The sequence below is a fragment of the Pongo abelii genome, chromosome 5, assembly GCF_028885655.2.
Source record: "Pongo abelii isolate AG06213 chromosome 5, NHGRI_mPonAbe1-v2.0_pri, whole genome shotgun sequence".
Classification (NCBI taxonomy): domain Eukaryota; kingdom Metazoa; phylum Chordata; class Mammalia; order Primates; family Hominidae; genus Pongo; species Pongo abelii.
Window position 1 is genome coordinate 118511705 of NC_071990.2, and position 20387 is coordinate 118532091.

Here is a 20387-nt window from a genome sequence, read left to right on the forward strand (position 1 = left end):
TCTGCCATTGGCATTCTTAGAATCAGCTCTGTCCAGGATGATAGTGAGTAGAAACAGTGTGAGACTATTAACAAGGTTTACTCGAATGAGGGTTATGACGCATGGCCAAGGCATGTGCAGCCCTTTCCAATCTGTCGCTTAGCAGTTTGTCTTGAAGAAGTTACATGATCAGAGTTTTATGCTCATATAATGGATCCAAAGTCACCCAAAATATGTAGTAAGACGCATAGACAAGTAGATGTCTGTCCATGGGCTTCTTGTTTTTATCTGCTATTAGTCAAGTGCATCACTCAAGGTGAAGGTCTCATGTGAGGGTGATCTGGCTTCAACATCTGCCACCCACTGATCACCAGGGCTGCTTCAGCTGATGTCTGGCTACACGGGTGTCCCCTTTCTCCACTGTTCCACGTGTAGCCCTCCTCAAGTCGAAAACTTGGTTGAGGAGGATGACCTTCCCTGATAGGAAAGGACCATTCTTTAATAAAGGTGTGCAAGTAGCTCTGTAAGCTCTCAAGTTAAAGGTGTCTCCTGCACTGCCAGTCTTATAGTCAATTACTGCAAATAGCAAGAAGCCTAATTTCTGAGAGATTCTAAGTTGTGATCCATCTTGCCAGTTTCGTTTGTAAGCAAGGACATCTGCATTTAAATAAACAAAGGGCCTTGCAAAGTTTTAATAACAAGAAGTTCTAGATAAGCTGAAGAAGAAATATTTTAAATTCATTTTTCTGCAGCCAATTAGGCATACATAACTGTAAATGTGACTTTAGAAATGAATTAAGTGACTACTATATTTTAAGTCTCTTTACATTTAAGTAAAAGGCTTAGTCTGTCCATTATAGTAGAATGGTTCCAGAATATTATTATCCTTTTTTTTTTTTTTGGAGACGGAGTCTCACCCTGTCGCCCAGGCTGGAATGCAGTGGCGCAATCTTGGCTCACTGCAAGCTCCGCCTCCCGGGTTCACGCCATTCTCCTGCCTCAGTCTCCCGAGTAGCTGGAACTACAGGCGCCCGCCACCATGACAGGCTATTTTTTTTTTTTTTTTTTTGTATTTTTAGTAGAGATTGGGTTTCACTGTGTTAGCCAGGATGCTCTCGATTTCCTGACCTCATGATCCGCCCGCCTCAGCCTCCCAAAGTGCTGGGATTACAGCCGTGAGCCACCGCGCCCAGCACAGAATATTATTAACTTAATCACCAAATACTAAAGTCATAGAATCAGACTAGATCTTAGCAAGACCTGGTCCACTACAATAATCATAGCAAAATTACTCATCAGAAGCAAAGGATTAGATACCTACATAGCAACATGGATAGACCTTAAAAATACAGTGCTTAATGAAAACAGAAAGAAAAAAAGCATTCATTCATTAAAAAAATACACATTTTGCAGGAAAACATATAAATGAAAAGATACACACTAAAGACATTAGAATGGTTGCCTGTCGAGGATGGAGGAAGTTGAAGAGGAGAGGAATATGGGGATAAAATGGCTAAACAAACAAGACAGGAGCCCTGCATAGGCCAATGATGATAATGTATCATAAGCAAAGAGTCTATAATTAACTCTGTACTTGAGGTCCAAACTGGTGTGTGGAGGGAGAAGAGAAGGAGAACAGACATTATGAAAATATAGTCTAACATGTTAATTCTCCTCCTTACTGTCTTAGATTATAAATCCAGGGGCCATAGCACTATTCTTTATTTTTTCAATTTAGTGCATAATACAAATAATTTTCAAAGAGGAATGCAATAAACAATTATGATGACAAAGGTGCCAGTATATTATTCTTTCTGCCTACCCCAAAATGCTTTCTGTGTACATTCCATTTTAACTTTGTTCAGTTCACAGTGCAGAGAAAACTAGAAAATTCTGAAGAATCAAACTTACCTTTAAAGCCTTCATTTATGACTCCACTGGTGTTTGCTTCATCTCTGCACTGATAAATTCTATTTAAGAAAAAATTTCTGAATAACTGAAGTTGGTCCTGAATTCTATGAAAAGTAGGCCTTTGGTCAGGTTCTTGAGCCCAGCATTGGGTCATTAAATTCCACCTAAATATATGGGGAAAGATGGGAAAGTAAATAGCAATTGGATGTAATTACTGATAACCCAGGTAGGGTCATTTTAGAAAGGAAAGAATCTGAGTTATTGCCAGTTTTCCTTAATTAATATAAATGAACCATAACAAAGGCTTTGGTTTCTTATTTAAGAGTGGCTTTTAACATTACTACGTTTATTAGATAACACCTTTCTTTTGAAGAGCTGACATTATTTTAACAGTTATTATTTCAAATAAATAGATGGATAAGTAGATGGTGGGAAAATGTCTACTCAACACTCAACTACTCAAGGTGAAAGTCTCCTGTGAGGGTGATCTGGCTTCAACATCTACCACCCACTGATCACAAGGGTTGATTCAACTGATGTCTGGCTACACAGGTGTCCCTTTCCTCCAGTGTTCCATGTGTAACCCTCCTCAAGTTGAAAACTTTGTTGAAGAGGATGACCTTCCCTGATAGAAGAGGACCATTCTTTAATCAAGGGTGTTCAAGTAGCTCTCTAATATCTGAAGGTAAAGGTCTCACCTGCACTGTCAGTCTTATAGTCAATCATAATGTATCAACACACAAAGAAACTAATAGCTATAAAAATTGTTGAAGAGGCTGATATTTAAAAGATTTACTCCATTCCACACAGATATTTAGTGACAGAACCAGAAGCAGCAATCAGATTTGATGCCAATGTTTTACTGTTCATTATACAGTCAGGTTGAGTTCCCTAGACATTCACAGCTGGTTGATTAAACATTATCTTTTCCTCAATGGTTGTCCAAGAAATATCTGTGCAGCCCTCTTAAGTAGTATTCATTCATTCACTCAGCAAAGATTTTGAACACTTATTTTATACCAGCAGTATATCAGGAACTAGGGACATGGCCATGTGACTCTTGTCCTCATAGATGGTATGTATAGTAATTATAAGAGAAAGGCAAAATTCATCACACCTCAACTCATATAAGCAGAAAAATTGTAAGTATTTTATATTGTTTATAATTAATTGGGTCTTTTACAGAGTCCCTACCTAGCATAAGAAAAGAAACTTCATTCAGTACAATGTTGTTTATAACTTAGTCCCACTATTTTAAACAATCTTTTTAAGTAATATTCAGTCTTTTCTGGATAATAACCCAACCTCTCTTATTTTCATGCCATCCCCACTCCCTCTGCCTTCCTTTCTAAGGTAGTGTCAGGATATATGTTGAATACGAGGCTTATGTGACTTCTAGAGGCATGGTGAAGAATCCTTTGAACCCCACTGTGCCCTCCAGATCTTTGCTAGTCTCAGTGGCTAATCCGGAATTCAGTAAGGAGTGACTTATCTGATCCAGCCTAGGCATCAGCCCCTATTGGCAATCTGTGAATTCTTTACCTATTCTTTTGACGTTTCCCCACTAAAGTGGTCCACCCTTGTCTATCTCTAGCTGTAGGATTCTCAGATGCTATCAAGCTCTGTAGATGCTCTCAAGGCCCAGGGAATCCATTCCTGTTTCTGCTGTAGGCCCACAGGGTGCTACTTGGCAGAATCTCTAGCTCTCAACAAGATGTTCACCCAATATAGGAAACAAAGGAAGTTTGGAAGCATAAGCTAGACCTTTCTGTCTGGACAAGTCATTCTACCTTCTTGACAACGCTGGGTCTCCCATGTCAAAGTGAGGGTCCTCCACTCAATGATCTCTTTGTAATTCTCCCAAACTAGGGGTGACTGAGCAGTTGGCTTTGGTGGTACCCATCTCTTCTAATTGAAGCCTACAGAGGAGGTTTCCAAACCCAGATATCCAGTATCTTCACCCTCTCGCCTCTATCAAGTTCTCTTCTTTCTTCACTTCCCCAGGGCTTGGAAGGAATGAGGGCTCTACTCACTACCTTTTTTAATTTGACTATCCTTGTAAAAAATTGTATGTTTTTACACAGACAATTAAAATCTAGTACTTAAAACATTAACAAGGAGCTAAAGGACTTTAGATGCTCTCTATATTCCAAGCCTGGTTTTCAAGCCTACTGACTTACTATAAACAAGTACTTGCTCTCGTTTTTTACTTTCTGGAGCTATATGGCAGATCAGGATCAGGGAGAGAGAACTGATAAAGAAACAGACTGGGAGGTACTTAAAATAGTAGTACTACTATATGAATAAATATACAATTACAAATTGTAAGTTCTTTGCAAAGTTATAAAGAAAACAAACACGAGTTCTAATAGACATGAAACAGTTTTGGAAAGTTGCTTACAGAAGGCCCCTCTGCAGAGGTGACATTTAAGCCAAAGAACTTTGTAAGAAAATAAGACACTAGTCATGGGAATAGGGTGTGGATGGGAGTCAGGGAACTACAAGTGGGGAAAGCATGTGTAAAGTCCTAAATTTGGAAAGAGCCTGGCACATTTTAGAACCTGAAAGAAAGCCAGTGTCGCTGAAGTGTGGTCATTGAGGGGAAAGGATGAGATGAGATCAGAGGAGGGAAGCGAGATCATGCAGGTCTCACAGGGCAGGCAAGGAGTTGGATTTTACAACACTACAAGGGGAAGCTTTTCAAGATTTTTAAGCAGACATAATCTTTACATTTTTTAAGGATTACTCTAGCAGATATGTGGACAATAAATTATAAAGGGGCAGGTTAGAAACTGTTAAAGAAGACTAGACGAGAGATAATGATGGTGTGGACTGAGGTAATGCCTGTGGAGCTAGAAGAAGATTATAATCACTACGTAACGATGGCCCAGAAATCATTATAGGCATTGTATTTTAAATAGCTAGTATCCATTTGGGGAATTATAATGCAATCTCCATTCCATTATAATGTGGCATACAAACTCCACTTCCATTTATTTCATTTCCTAACAAGCACCTCAGGTCAGAGTTGGTACACCATATCAGAATAAACGGTATCAAGGAAAACCAATATTGGACTGTTTCAATGTATTGATCTGATGACTTCACATGTATTACAAGCAATTTACATAATGGGTGTACAGTGCCAAGCTTGGCTCTATTTTTTAAAATTAGAATCATATCTGAGAAATAACCAAAAGACAACCTAATCTTTTACATAGTTCTCTATAACCTGTGCCATTTATAAATGGGGATGATACAAAGATGTCAATGAAGGATCATTAGCCTTTGAAATGAGATATTATAATCGATGTCAGATCATGGAATTTAAAAAATAAAGTAGAGTTTTGATGATTAATCTAACAGTTGTCCTCAGAGTTGAGAGGAAAAAGTGAAGAATTATAATTCTCCATAGGAAGCATTTTATTTTTGAAAATAAAGCTGTGATTCAAAAATATTGCCAAGGCATAGGTAGAATCTCTCAAGGTTAGTCATATTTCAATTAGGAGGTTTTTACAGTTGTCCCTCCTTATCAGTTTTGCCTTCTATGGTTTCAGTTAGTTGAGGTTAACCATGGTCCAAAAATATTTAAAGGAAAATTCCAGAAATGAACAGTTCATAAGTTTTAAATTGTATGCCATTCTGAGTAGTGTAATGAAACATGAAACTGAGACATGAAACTATCCCTTTGTCCAGCATATCTATGCTGTATATGCTACCTACTCATTAGTTGACTAGGTTGTCAGATCAAGAAAACATAGTGTACATAAGTTTGGGTATTGATATGATTTGGCCCTGTGTCCCCACCCAAATCTCATGTAGAATTGTATCACCAGTGTTGGAGGAGGGGCCTGGTGGGAGGTGATTGAATCATGGGGGCAGATTTTCACCTTGCTGCTTTGGTGATAGAGTTCTTATGAGATCTGGTTGTTTAAAAGTGTAGCACCTCCCTGTTTCTTCCTCTTGCTCCCTCTCTTCCTCCTGTTCTGGCCATGGGAAAGACTGTGCTTGCTTCCCCTTCACCCTCTGCCATGATTGTAAGCGTCCTGAGGCCTCCTGAGCCGTGCTTCCTGTAGAGCCTGTGGAACCATGAGCCAATTAAACCTCTTTTCTTTATAAATTACCCAGTTTCTTTATAAATTACCCAGTTTCTTTATAAGTTACCAGTTTCTGATAGTAATGTGAGAACGAACTAATACAGGTATTATTCTTGGCTTCAGGCATCCACTGGGGGCCTTGGAACATATCTCCCACAAAAAAGGGCCATTGCCATACTTACTTATAACCTGCTTTATTCTGCAAAAAAAATCAAGATACTTAGTGAGATTATTTAGAAGGAGAGAAAGAAAAAGAAGAAGGAAGAGGAGGCCCGGGAAGAGGAAGGTGGGGGAAAAAGAAACCATCCTTACAGCTGCCACTTAGCCACTTGCACATCACCTACTCATTCTACCTCCAAAAGTTCAGCCTCTTGTTTAATCTATGGAATCCACTTAAGCAGAAATTAGAAATTCCTATTTTTTTCAATTATGGAGGCTAAATTTACATTTAATCCAATCATTACTCTGTACTTAATTTTCTGATGACAAACACCTTTGACCTGTTAATATATAAAACCTTTCTGTTCCACCATGTAGGGACAAATAAGGACTAAGAAAAGAGGAGCGATATAAGCAATAGTCATCTAAAAGTAAAGAATAAAACTTGGGTTCTCAAATAGCAATAAACTGGCAATGAAATGAAATGAAGAGGCTTTTAAGAATCCTAAATGTATTTCTTATATCTTGTAAGTAAATTAATAATGAAAACTATAGCCTTGGCATAGAGGATCTTCCCTTACAAATATGTCCTTGTCACCATTCTATATCATGCAGTGTATACTTGCACCAAGTTATAGTTACAAATATTCAAATGTATTACTCTAAACAAATTTGCAGGTCCTTCAAGTTTGTTAAAATTTACCTGGGCTGGTTGTTTTGGCTCCAGAAAAATACTCATTATACTTGAAGTATCTCATTTGGCTAAGTAGAGGTTCCAATTCCTCCACTCATCATGCAAACCCTTTACAACTCTTCTCCTCAAGTTTTTTTTTTTTTTTTTTTTTTTTCAAAATAGCACAGGACTCATTAGCTATATCCAATGTTAGCCTCTATAAATATTAAAGACTTTGAATTCACAAAGCAATTGAACTTCAATACATGAAAACGTCATAGTATTTTTCAGTATTAAAGGGAAAAGTTTCTACAGGTATTTAAACAAAGTACCTAAAATACAGACTTCAACATTTTCCTTACTTATTATACCTAATCCTGGAGAGATCCAATTAGTATCTAGGTGTACGTATTTTTTTCAGATGTAAAAATAACATGGTGAACCTCTGTGTTCTCCATGGTTGCCTCCCACACCTGAGGGACTCTCCAGTAATTCCAGTTGCCACTGTGATATATCTGTTATAAAACCCCAGAAAGCTCTCACTTGAAGTAGATTGCCCTTTGATCCCATTTCTTCTCAGGTGTGGTGTGGTTGTGCAAACTAAAAACTGAAGAGAATCCTGATGGCTGGGCTTTCTATCATACATCTCAGGCTATGGAGAGAAGGGCAGGAATGCTCTGAACCTGGCATTCCATTAATAGCTGAGTACAGCATAGCTATCTATGGGCTCACCTGACCTGCAGTGCATCCAGGTGCTGAGTATTTAAGCAGTAAATGGAAGGTGTAGCAGGGCTCAGTGCAGACTTTCAAACCCCTAAGCTGGGCCTGTGATCTCAGAAAACTGCTTCAAATAAATATCAGTTTCCTCTGTACTCTAAGGAGAGTAGTTAATCTTTATCATGACAACTTAAGGCCATGGCCAGATTGAATAGTATTGCTGAGATCTCCATTTCCTAGCCCAGCTTGTTTTCCTGGTTGGCAATGGATCTTTAACCCTTCCCAGGGCTTGTCAGAGTCCTGCAGCACTTGGAGGGTTTGACGCATGGCTTATTTTTATTAATGATGTTCAAATGAACTTCAAAACCACCAATGGAAAATTTTCATTTCAAATAAACTATACTTTTATTAAAACAATGGCAATCCAGTCAATAAATTATTCAAGATAAAACTGTATAGAATATTATATTTTTCCACGCATAATCAGGAGTACTTTTCTAGCACTCCTCCTTCCTCCTTCTAGTTGCATTTTTTATACCTTTAGATAGAGCAAAGTTCAACTTGTCTACCTTTTTCTGCTCCACAATACAGCAATTTGTTATTAACCTCCTTGCCCCAAACAAAATAATCAAACACATCAGTCAAAACTGATAGTTCAGTGATCAATTTCAAAGCTGCCTATCCAAAAATATTGCATGATTGTGATGAGGCACGTTAACCCTTGGGGAGAGAGTGGCATAAGCCAGATAACATTCTAACAGCACAAGGAAAATTTTGTGCAACTGAAATTGTGGCAAAAATTTCTGAGTGTTTGACAAATGTGTAAGAGATGCAAAACAGTGATTAGTTTGTGAATATTTAATTAAAATTTATTTTGTATTTAGGTATCCTGGGCTTTTTTCTTAAGCCCTACATGAAAGGTTTTCAAATTTTGTATAATTTCTTATCCTTAATTTATATAATTTTTCCCCATTTCCCCCCAAAATGATTATGAATCATTTTTTATGCACTACTATCAAATTTGGTCAGATGTGTGTGTATCTGATCTCCCTGTAAATATCCCAGAGACTATTAAGCTAAATCAAAAACAAGCGGTAATTCCAATCTTCTTCTAGCTGGAAGATTTAAATAATACAAAAACATTTACCAGTAGAACATCTAACCAAGGTGCCCAGCTCTTAATCATCTTTTGGCTCAAGTCTGAATAATCCTCTAAATAACACAGCATAGTCAAAGCAGTACAACCATGGTGTGCATCCGCATACTGCTAATTCCTTTTGCACTTGCCTGTACCACACAGTTTAGCACTTTATTACATGTTGGCTTGGCATCCAACTGCTCTCTGTGGGTGTCTTTTCATTCAAAACACATTCTGAGATGCTGAAGAGCTGTGTCCCTGGTTTAAACACCTCTGTAATCCATACAATCCTTGGCATGCTATGGTGCACATAGAGAGTTCATACTTATTTGCTCTTTTAGAAACTTCTTGGGTAAGACAATTCTTGGAAAAAGTTGTCAAGACTTAATATTTCTGCTGAGACTTTCCACACGGAGGCAGATAAATACTCAGAATAAAAACTTTTTTCCTTATAATTTGACTAAAAGTCAAAATTTCTTCTGAGAAATCACTATTAGAATTCAATAATGGCCAGGATTCGCTAAAGTTACAATACTTTCTCATTTTTTTTGTTATGTTCGTAAACAGGTCACAACCTGTATAATTTTTAGTAATACTATTTCTTATTAGTCAATGTCAGCTATATCAACAAAGGCAATCCAACTTTTTAACAATATATTCCCATTTAGTATGATATTTTAATATGTAGATTAAGATACTAGTCAAATCATATCCCCCAAAATAAAAGGCATATGTGTGTGTATACTCTCTCTCTCTCTCTCTCTCACACACACACACACGGAATGCTTTTATTAGAATTCACTTAACCAGAAGTATTTTACTCTCCAAAATTTTGTTTCTCAGTGAAATATTATGTGTATATACAAATAAAAAGAAGCCATAATATATTCACAAATTGACACAATGAATTGATATTTTATGTGGGGTATACAATATTCAAGTTCCAGTTTTTATTTTAACAATTTAACAAACTATATCAAGAGGCCTAAGATTGTATGTGCACATGTTTTTGTTTGGGGGATACGTATGTTAACATAATTAACTTACAGATCATCAGGACAATTTCTTGGTGGCTCCAGTCTCCCTCCAGTTTGCACATAGTTTAAAACATCAAGGTTGGAATGAGCTGGATAAGGCTGATGACCAAGAGTTAAAATCTCCCAAATCAGAATTCCAAAAGACCTAAGAATAGTAGAGGGTTTGCTTTAATTATACTTATTACAAACACCAGGTTTACAGTAGTTTCTCCAACAACATATTTCCTGGGGCTAGCAGGGTCTACTTTGTCAGTGTATTATTGGCCTCATAAAAGGCAAACGGGAGATATAAAAGCAGGCTGACAAGAAAAAGTAGAACAAGACACTGCGTATGAGCAAATACTTCAAAGGTGATAGGAAGGCTTGGAGGAGGCACACATGTGCACACACAGAGACACAGACTCATATGCACGGTCACATGCATGCACATCCATGCACATATACACATATGCACACACAGAAACAGACACACATGCACATGCATGCACACACAGAAACACATGCACACAGACACATACATGCACACATACATACATGTATACACACAACTCATACTGTTTCTCTCCCTGACTGAATCCCCACTGTAGGCCTCCATTATCTAAGAATTTCAGAGCACTGACATGCAGACATACCTAAGGGTGAGCACAAAAACATTTCAGCATTTTCCTCCCAAGTTTGCAGGGGATAAAGTGCCAGTAAACATTGAGAGGGAAGGCATGAATAAAAATTGGCAGCACTGAGAAATTTTATCTCATTCGTGATTTTGCCTAGGGCCAGCCCAACTTAAAAGTCATTGAACAAACTTTTACATTTTGAGCTGTTCTATTCAAAAGTTGGAGTCAACAAACAAAAATAAGGGTTGTCATTCAAATAATAAAGGGATGTCCAAATCTCCCCAGTGTCCTAATCTTTTAGTGTTCTAATCCTTTAGGACACTTTTAAATCCATGATTTAAAGTTTACTGATAAATTAGTGACCAAACATTCCCAAATAGTAGGCATTTGGGCACACACTTGGACATTAATTCCTAAGTACCAATTCCTATTAGTCATAGGCTTTTACATCTTTGGAATGTAATAAAATATTTGAATGAAATGTATCTATTTCATAACAAAACTGATTCAGGGAGGAGCATAAACTGCTGAGACCCAGGAATAGTCCCACCTTGACCACCAACTCTCACTTTAGCTTGAGGCAAATCACTTAATCTCTCTGGTCTTCTGTCTTCTCACATTAAAAAAGCAAGATTAGATGTCCTTTTAAAATCCTGTCTAATGTTTGATGATTCTGTCAGCATTACTCTGTGTCCCGTTAAACTTACCATACATCAGATTGAGTAGTGAAGATTCCATCCATCAAACTTTCTGGAGCCATCCACCTAACAGGGAGCAGGCCTTCCCCTCTCTTTCTATAGTAATCATTTTTATAGATGTCTCTGGCGAGTCCAAAGTCTCCAATCTTCACTATCCGTGGACTGGTATAGTCTTTCACGGAAACAAGGCAATTTCGAGCTGCCAGATCCCTATGGCAGAAGTTATATTTAATAATAAGAAGAATAACAACAATAAAGTTCCAGAAATCAAACAAGTAGACCTAGTAGGTCTGTAAAGAAGAGAAACTATTTTTTTTTTCACTTTAAGTTCTGGAATACATGTGCTGAACGTGAAGTTTGTTACATAGGTATACATGTGCTATGGTGGTTTGCTGCACCTATCAACCTGTCATCTAGATTTTAAGCCCCGCCTGCATTAGGTATTTCTCCTAATGCTCTCCCTTCCCTTGCCCCCGACCCCGGACAGGCCCTGGTGTATGATGTTCCCCTCCCTGTGTCCATGTGTTCTCATTGTTCAACTCCCACTTATGAGTGAGAACCTGCTTTGGTTTTCTGTTCCTGTGTTAGCTTGCTGAGGATAATGATTTCCAGCTTCATCCACGTTCCTGCAAAGGACATGAACTCATTCTTTTTTTATGGCTGCATAGTATTCCATGGTGTATATGTGCCACATTTTCTTTACCCAGTCTATCATTGATGGGCATTTGCGCTGGTTCCAAGTCTTTGCTATTGAAAATAGTGATGCAATAAACATACGTGTGCATGTGTCTTTACAGTAGAATGATTTATGAGAGATTTTTAATAGAAATTATTGCTAGTTTGAAGGAATTAAAATCTTTAGTTATCTTGTGTGCTTTACCTGCACTACAGGTGATTTTTGTGCCAATATCCAGAATAACCCTGTATCCAGAAGAGAATTGTACCTGTGAATGAAATGCATCTGCTCCAAGTAGACACAGCCTTTTGAAATATCTACACACAGGTCTACGAGGTCAACCAAGGTGAGTAAAGGACCATAAAACTGTAAGAAATGAAGGAAAAATTACAGGTAGTTATCTAGTTTGCATGAAACATATACATATATGTGTGAATATAAGTGGATACATGTATATGCATATGCATGTATGTATCTGATGTTTTAAAGGGATTTTTAGTTATGATTATAAGAATTCAAACAAAGAGGAAAACAAGTTTATATGTTTTCTATGCAAATATACATAAAAAATGACAGCTATGTTTAGTAAGTAGAGGCAATATGGAATCTTTATTGGAAAGACCTCCAGGTGTCAGGTCAGACAGATCGAGATGTGAAACCTAGTTCTGCTACTTGTTGTGTGAACTTGCTTAAGTTACTTAACTCACTAAGCAAATTTCTCACGTGTAAAATGGGCAATAATACTGACCTTGCAAAATTCAAGTAAGTTACATATATGGCTGGTCGATAACAGGCACTTAATAAACAGTTGCTGCTCTCATAAGTAGTCAAAATGATCATTTAAGTGCTAGCTGGTTTAATTATTGACCCAATGGCGCTCTGTCTTTCCAGCCATGACAATGGGCTTGTTTCTCATATGAGCCCCATGTAAATTGTCAGCAATACCCTATTTCAAAGTTTCAAATTACTCCTCTCATCTAAGAGAGTGAGTACAAACATATACGTGAGCCTGTACTGGTTGCAATGATTTCTACATAAAAAAAAAGCCAGTTGAAGTTTTTATTAGTACCATATTGGGAAAATTCAAAGTTCCTGCCCTGAAGCTATATTACATTGTCTGTCCCTTTCCATTGCCCTGCAATTACCCTGGTTCAAGCTTTTGTCATCCCTAATCTGATGCATTCAAAAATTGCCCATGTCTCCAGCCTCCTATGCTTTTTCATTAGCTTGCTTTGTTGTGACCCCCTTCCCGTAGAGTCTATTATGAATTCCTGAGCACAGCCTCCGCAGCACGCCCAGGCTGCACCAGCCTTTCTACAAGTCTATTAATTTCTTACTGTTTCTCCTCTCTCAATCTGTGTTTCCGTTACGCTGGTCCGATTGCAGTTCCTTATACCTACTCTGCATTTCTCAGAATCTCTTCTTTATTCCTGCTATCATTTTTTCTCCTGGAATGTCCTCCTGTTTCTTGATTTTCATCCACAGCCTTGGCTGAGTATCTCAAATGATTCCCAACCTCCAAGTCCCTCAATTCCTTAAAAACAAATGCTCTTAAGTGGTGTTCTCCCTACCTCCGCGGACATGTTTATCTCTTGCCCCCAAACTAGGAATAATCCTGATGTTCTGGGGCTCACTATTGCCATGGTTCTGCTCAGCCACACCTAGGGCTAATAACTAGGCTCTGACCTTACTCACAAATCAATCTCCTCCAAACTTATTCAGGGCCATTATCATGGCCCGTATCTGAGTCCCTGCTGGATGTCTTGAATAGTTCACTGGTTCCTGTGTAAATGGAACCCTGCTCTGCTCTTGGAAAAACCTACTCTACCTGTGAAGACTTTCTCTAGGCCTAGGATCCTACTCCCTAATTTCAGTCTGGTGGCTAGTGCCCTGTTCCCTGCTGACAGATTTTCATAATGCTGCCTGCCTGCTTGGATCTCTGACTACTCTCTCCTTCTGATATCCCATGTATCAACCTGTTGGGATACCTCATCACTGCATGTTGGGTTTCCTTGACTCTAGATGCTACTCTGGACTACCACCTGTCATCTCTTGTTAAAACCTTCAGACATATTAAACTTTGATCTCAATCTATCCCTAGTCAAAGCCTTTCATAACTCAGTGGGAAAGTATAGTTCAGCTACTGTTCTACCTCCTGCTTTGGTTGTGTCTGAATCAGAAGACCTCTTCCATGAAGCCCTCTCAGCTTTCCTCAGTTGGAAATCACTCCTTCCTCTGGGCTTCTGCAGTATATTCTCCACTGCACTCTAATGAGTCCACCTACTTCCTACTTTAAGTGGATTATTTAGGTATCTGTAGACTTGTGTCTGTAGACTTACAACCCTATCATGTAGCAAGTTCCTTGAGTGCAAGAACTACATCCTTCACTGTTGTATAGTAAACACCCAGCAAAAATTTGGTGAATTGAATGTTATCTGGAAGGCAGCACATTTACTACATATTCGTATTACTTTGACAGTTTTTTGTTTGTTTGTTTCACTTTTTTCTATCTTAATACAATCCTTTTAACAAAAGTTAAGGCCAGGTGTGGTATCTCATGCCTATAATCCCAGGACTGTGGGAGGCCAAGGCAGGCAGATTACTTGAGGTCAGGAGTTTGAGACCAGCCTGGCCAACATGGTGAAACTTCGTCTCTACTACAAAAAATATACAAAAATTAGCTGGGCATGGTTGCATATGTCTGTAGTCCCAACTACTCAGGAGGCTGAGGCAGGAGAATTACTTGAACCTGGGAGGCAGAGGTTGCAGTGAGCCAAGATCACGCCACTGCACTTCAACCTGGGCCACAGAGCAAGACTCTGTCAAAAAAAAAAAAAAAAAAAAAAGAAAAGAAAAAAGTTAAAAGGAGCGTGAGGAAGCTTTTGATTCAATATTCCATTTTGTAGATAAAAAAACTGAGTCCTCAAAGCAAAGGACTAGACTAAGCTTTCCGGGCCTAGTTGCAGTCAATTCTTAGGCATTCAACCCAATAAAATAGTCCTTGAATGCAGGGAGAGAGAGAAAAAGGCTTCTGCTTGTTCTTCTGATATGGTGCCTCTGAGCACTCCATGTGGGGAGAGGCTGGCCTCAGAAGAACTCAGCACGAGGGAGAGTAGCATTTGTGATGGCTCCCATAGGCCTCAGGCCTTCATTCTGCCTTCAGCACCTAACGATGTCTCTATGGTTGCAGCGAAGGAGACAAAGCCCTGGAAGCTGTTTTTGGCAGCCACCAGGAAAGGCTGCGGAACAGCTGAAGTGCATGTGAGAACCAATCTTTATAAGCATTAGGATCCTGGGTGAATCAAAATGATTTGGAAAAAGTAGATCCACGTTTTTTTTTCAGTCCATCCTTTTTCATCCTCTCTTCAATTTTCATACCCTCAGCCCCACCACAAAACAAGACAAATCTACAAATAAAATTTATTGTTTAAGATGAGGGATTGAATGTGCGCATTTTTAGTTCCACTCTCTCCCCAAACCTTACTAACATGGCAGTATAGTGAAAATTTTCATAATTTCACAAGGGCAAATCAACTGTCATGAGAACTGACATGGCAGACAAAGAATTCTGGAAGAGGGAAAGCAGATGGAGGAGTGGTAATTTAGCAGAGCCAAGAGAGATGAAAGCTGACTGCCTACATAAAGAAAAGGTAAGAACTGAGCTGTTTTTCACTATGGAAGCTCATAGTCTCCAGAATGGGAGGCAGCAGGTATCCCTGAATACAGGGACAAGGAGAAGGACGGAAAGCAAAAAGAACGTTTACGTTATTTAAGGCCTAACTAAATCATAGATTCTTCTACCACAGATGAAGGCTTTTGTCTATAGAAAACAAACAAATAAAAACAACAGAAACCTGAACCAGAACAACTCCAAGTTCCGAGATATTACCAGTCACACTGAGGCACTGTACTGAAATGGAGAGAATTAAAATTAAATGAGAGTCCACATACTGAGCCTTGAGACCTCCAGCCCCCTCTAAACGCTCTGAGTTGATGCATCAGGCATTTACTGTCCAGAGGAGAAACGAGCAATTTCCTCCCTGGTTAAACTGGCACATGTCAGGGAAGAGATTCAGTTACTGACATTGGAGACCCCCAGTGGAAGAGCAGGGTCCCACCTAACACCAAAAGGAAGCTTCCTTGGACACATAGGTTCCCATCATTTTGTTAGGCCTCACGATTAAATATGAAACCAGCCAAGAATACTAAACCTTTGAGAAAGATTCTCATATTGAATCAGATTCCAAAACATAGAGGAACAAGGAAGCCAAGACAATGCAGAAAGCAAATGAACACTTTTTGAAAAGCACAATTAATACCCTAAAAGAAGATGAGTAAAATTTTGCATCTATGAACAAAACCAGAATATTATTTTAAAAAGCAGTCAAAATACAAGAACAAGTCTGTGAAAAATTAAAATATGTTAACAAAAATTTTTAATTCTACAAAAAGATTAGGGGACAAAGTTGAGGAAGTCTATCGCAATAGAAAGAAAAATGACAAAAGCTAGAAAATAGGAGAGAGCAGCTAATAGAATGAGAAGATGAAACAAAGCAGTCCGTTATAACAGGATTTCTAGAACAAAGAAATAGAGGAAACAAGGAATTCTATTCATTATCAAAGAGACAATGAAAAAAAATCCTGGAACTGAAGGGAATGATTAGCAAAGCAACTGTTACTTTACTATGAGTAAAGAGTACCACAAATAAAATTTTCCTCAAATTTTTGAAGGGGAGGAGGCAAAAAACAGACCACTGATAATAAGTTCAGGAATCAGAATGGCGTAAGAATTCTTACTGGCAATTGTAGAAGCGAGGAAAGAAAGATGTAGTGGCTTTATCTGTTAGATAAAGAGTTTTCAACCTAAAAGTCCAACCAAATTATCAACCAAGTGTGAGGGAAGAATAAAGGACATTTTCTCAAAAATTAAAAAAAAGTAGATTTTTGCTGCACATGCATACTTTCTCTTTTCTAAAACAAACAAAAAGTCATGAGATACATGGAAAAAGTCCCACATGGACAAGAGTTGAGGAAGATTCCCAGGTTGAATGTGAAGGAAACCCTACAACAGCAGCTGTGTTGCTAGCCTAGAGCACAAGCATCCACACTGCTTCCAGGAAGGAAGTGTCCAAGAAAAAATTAAGTACTAGATTATCTGATATTGTTAGCCATATTGAGAAAAGTGTTACAATTCAGTTGGGGAGTTTATGTATATAAAAACTAAAATGAAAACAGATATTTATTAAACTAGCCTGAGAAAAAAACTTACAATAATAACATTTGGATAATTCAGCTCCAAAAATAATAACTAAATAGTTCTAATAATGCAAAGCTGGAAGGATGATTTATCTGCAAATTGTGATAACTGTCAGAGGATGAGGCAAGCAAAGTTTTCCTGTGTGTAGTGTGGTGAGGGATGGACAGGTATATTATGAGGAAGTCTAAGAGAGTTAAATCCTCATCTTCCATAGTGGGCAATCAATTTACCCCAAATTGAAAAATCAACACGTGTCAGTATGAGCAGACTTTAGGAACTTGGTGGTAAATACCAGAAGATATGTGTTGGCCTAAGAGGTAGGAATGAGGCAGTGCACAGGGCTCCTGTTTTTCACTATATGCTTTGTCACACATTTTAATTTTTTAGCCATATGATGTTTATTTTGATATAAAAAAAGTTTTTAATCCACCAGATTTAAACTTTGGTGACTTGTCTTATCTCACGTGTTCCCATCTAAGGCATAAGGTAGATTCCTGCAGGTAGTCACCCCCAGTCCTGTCCACCATTCCACAGTATTTCCAGGGTTCATAATGTGCTATGCACTACTCCAGGCACTGGGGATACAAGAGAAGAAGGACTGCGGCTGCATTTTGCAGGCAGAGCTTGTTAGCATGGATGTAGGGAAAGAGAAAGCAAGGAACTAGATGGGTGGAGTAGGAGAGGACGTACGAAATCAAGAGGTCTGTTTGGGGCAAAATATGTTTGAGATGCCTACTAAAATCCAAATAGATATGTCAACTAGAGAGGGACATACAAGTCTGGTACTCAGTAGAGACATCAAGACTGGAAATATAATTTGCGACAGACAGGCATATAGATGAAGTACAGAGATATGCCTTTCCAACTCCACACGATCCCTGTGCTCCAGAAAAACGTGATTCTGGCAATGAGAGTCACGCTCTCCCATTAAATACTAAAAACAGACTTGGACTCACATGACCGGAAAATGCCAGAATGTTAGCCCAGGGTTCTGATTGTCAAAATCTAATGTGAAGGAAATAGAATAATTCTTTCCATATAAGTCTTCTAAGGTTTTACCACTGCAGCCTATTAAATTTAAAGAAAATTAATAGGGAATTATAGGGCATTTGCATTATGAAACCAATAGTATGGATCCCAACTGCCTACCGTTGCCATCCGGGCTTTACGCAAATAAGTAAGAAGGTCTCCTCCTTCCATCAGTTCCAGGATAATGTATTGGGGTTCATTCAGCAGACAAACTCCAAGCTGCTTCAGAATGTTGGGATGATTAAATTTGCTGAAAGGTGGAAAGACACAGGCTGGATGATATGACAGAAGCAGGAGTCCTATCCGAGGGTCTTTATGGAGTACAGCAATTCTTTATCAATAGTTTTCCTTCAAAACCCCTGACTTAGTGTCTCTAATACTTCTTTTTCCAACTACTGGTCTTTGTGCTTACCTTAAAGAGGTAATAAGGCAACCCCTAGTGGCCATGAGTATGGATAAAATAGGTTGGTTTTTAGAAGGATTAACATTTGTATTAAGCATATTTTTGAAAAGAAAGTAATTTTGCCTAGTAGCGTCCTTGAAAAGATATTTAAAAACATTGAGTTTTGGTCATTACAGGTATGAAATATATCCTCTTCCTTTCAGGAAAACAACTCAGAAATGCGGGTTTGGCTACACAGTTTTCTCAAGACATCAAACCAAGTAAGTCCCAACCTAATAATTGGAACCCACAGCGTGAGACCCAATCAACCACTGCCTCAAGTCTTCCCGTTAAGATGTGCTTGAGCAGTTTTTATGACCACAAACTCAAACTTGTAGACAAGTTTACTAAGACAAAGGATATTTTCACTGACATTAAAGCATTTGAGAGAACTCTCTCTTACTGGGTATACTTGATCATTATCACACATTTAGATGAATACAAGCATGTCAAAAGCCAAACAGCTTCAGAATTCACTTGCAAAACATGCTCCTTATTGAAGATAAAAGAAAGGAGAACCTTTTGCCTGAGGAGTGCCTGTACCCAGGCTCAGAAGATTGGCTTCTATAGACTACTTGCTCTGCAGACGTAGTTCCATTTAAACGTTTCAGCCATGTTGTTTTAGTCATGATCCGTTATGTCAGGTCATTTGGGGTGTTAAAAATAAGTCAAGCGGACTTAAAACTTCTTACCCATACCAAGAGAAAATTATTTCAGAGCTACCTCATCAGATGTGCCTCCTTCAGGAATTCAATCTTCTCCTGGTCTGTGGAACCCTTCTTCAAAGTCTATACAACATAAAAACAAGTCAGGAATCAGTATAGCAGACATTTCTGTGAGCTCAGTGGGTTAATGGAGATTGTTCTGTTTGTTTTGTAATATCTACCCTGAAAGCAGGAAACAGATCGTAGATAAAACATGTGCATGTATTCTACAAACCCTTCAAATGTTACCTCCTGTTATTGCTAGAAGAATATGCAAAATAAAAGGTCTAGTAATGTTTACACAATGTTCCTCCAAAAGGTAGAAATTTTAAGAGACCAAGGTTTGTTGTTTAGGCCAATTTCTTGATTTTCAAAATTTTCTTCTCAATATGTTTTCTCCATCTCCTTGCTTTCAATTTATTTCTTGGAGGCCAGTTTCCCAGTCCCAAGCAATTGATCAAAGCTAAACATGAAAATTGTGAAATTCTACAGCCTCCCTTGGAAATTGGGGTGGTCATATAACTCGGTGATGGACAATGGTATATAAGAGAAAAACTGCTGAGGCAGGGAGGGAGCTTTGAAGAAGACTTTTGCCTTCCTGAACATGTACATCTCGCACCATCTTTCCTCCTCTCCCTGGCCCAAATGAAGATGTGATGCTTGCTTCTTTGTCAGCCATCTTGGAACAATGAGGCAGCAAGCATGAACAACAGCCAGGAAAATTTCAGAGATACTGGCTCTGACCTGACACACTATCCTGAACCAAAGCCAGCAGTCATCTTGTTACATGAGAGAAATAAACATTTGTTTAAAACAGTCAAGGTGGGAGTAAATTAAAGAACTTTTAAATGACATCGTTTAGAAGCAGAGAGAATTTTGCCAACTTTTCTAGTTGTATAGCTCACTCTCAAAGCAATAAATCTCTAATAAGCAGAAATCAGGATATTGCTCAATTACATAAAAGATTCATCCTCCCTTTATCAAAAGAAAGTTTTACAAAAATATGAGTATATCCAGTGCTTCCTTAAAAATACATTAAGTATACCATGATAAATAATCATGTAGTCAGAGACTGACAAAGTACAGCCTGTGGGCCAAATCCAGCCTGTCACCTCTTTTTGTATAGCCTATCATCTGAAAATGGCTTTTCCATTTTTAAATGGTTGAAAAAGTCAAAAGAATACTACTATTTCATGACATATGAAAATAATATAAAATTCAAATTTCAGTGTTCATAAATAAAGTTTTATTGGTAC

At 38.3% G+C, this 20387-nt stretch overlaps 1 protein-coding gene across 2 annotated transcripts in view; it reads right to left on the minus strand.

The window, feature by feature from the left end:
* The window catches only part of ROS1 (ROS proto-oncogene 1, receptor tyrosine kinase), a 155562-nt gene that overhangs the window by 10594 nt on the left and 124581 nt on the right, over positions 1-20387 (minus strand). For both annotated transcript variants that reach the window (XM_063724964.1, XM_063724965.1), the window contains 6 exons: positions 19151-19215; positions 18106-18235; positions 11968-12065; positions 11033-11233; positions 9722-9856; positions 1891-2054 (listed from right to left, as the gene is read on the minus strand). In XM_063724964.1, coding sequence (XP_063581034.1) covers positions 1891-2054; positions 9722-9856; positions 11033-11233; positions 11968-12065; positions 18106-18235; positions 19151-19215 — 793 coding nt within the window. The remainder of the gene's footprint in view (positions 1-1890; positions 2055-9721; positions 9857-11032; positions 11234-11967; positions 12066-18105; positions 18236-19150; positions 19216-20387) is intronic.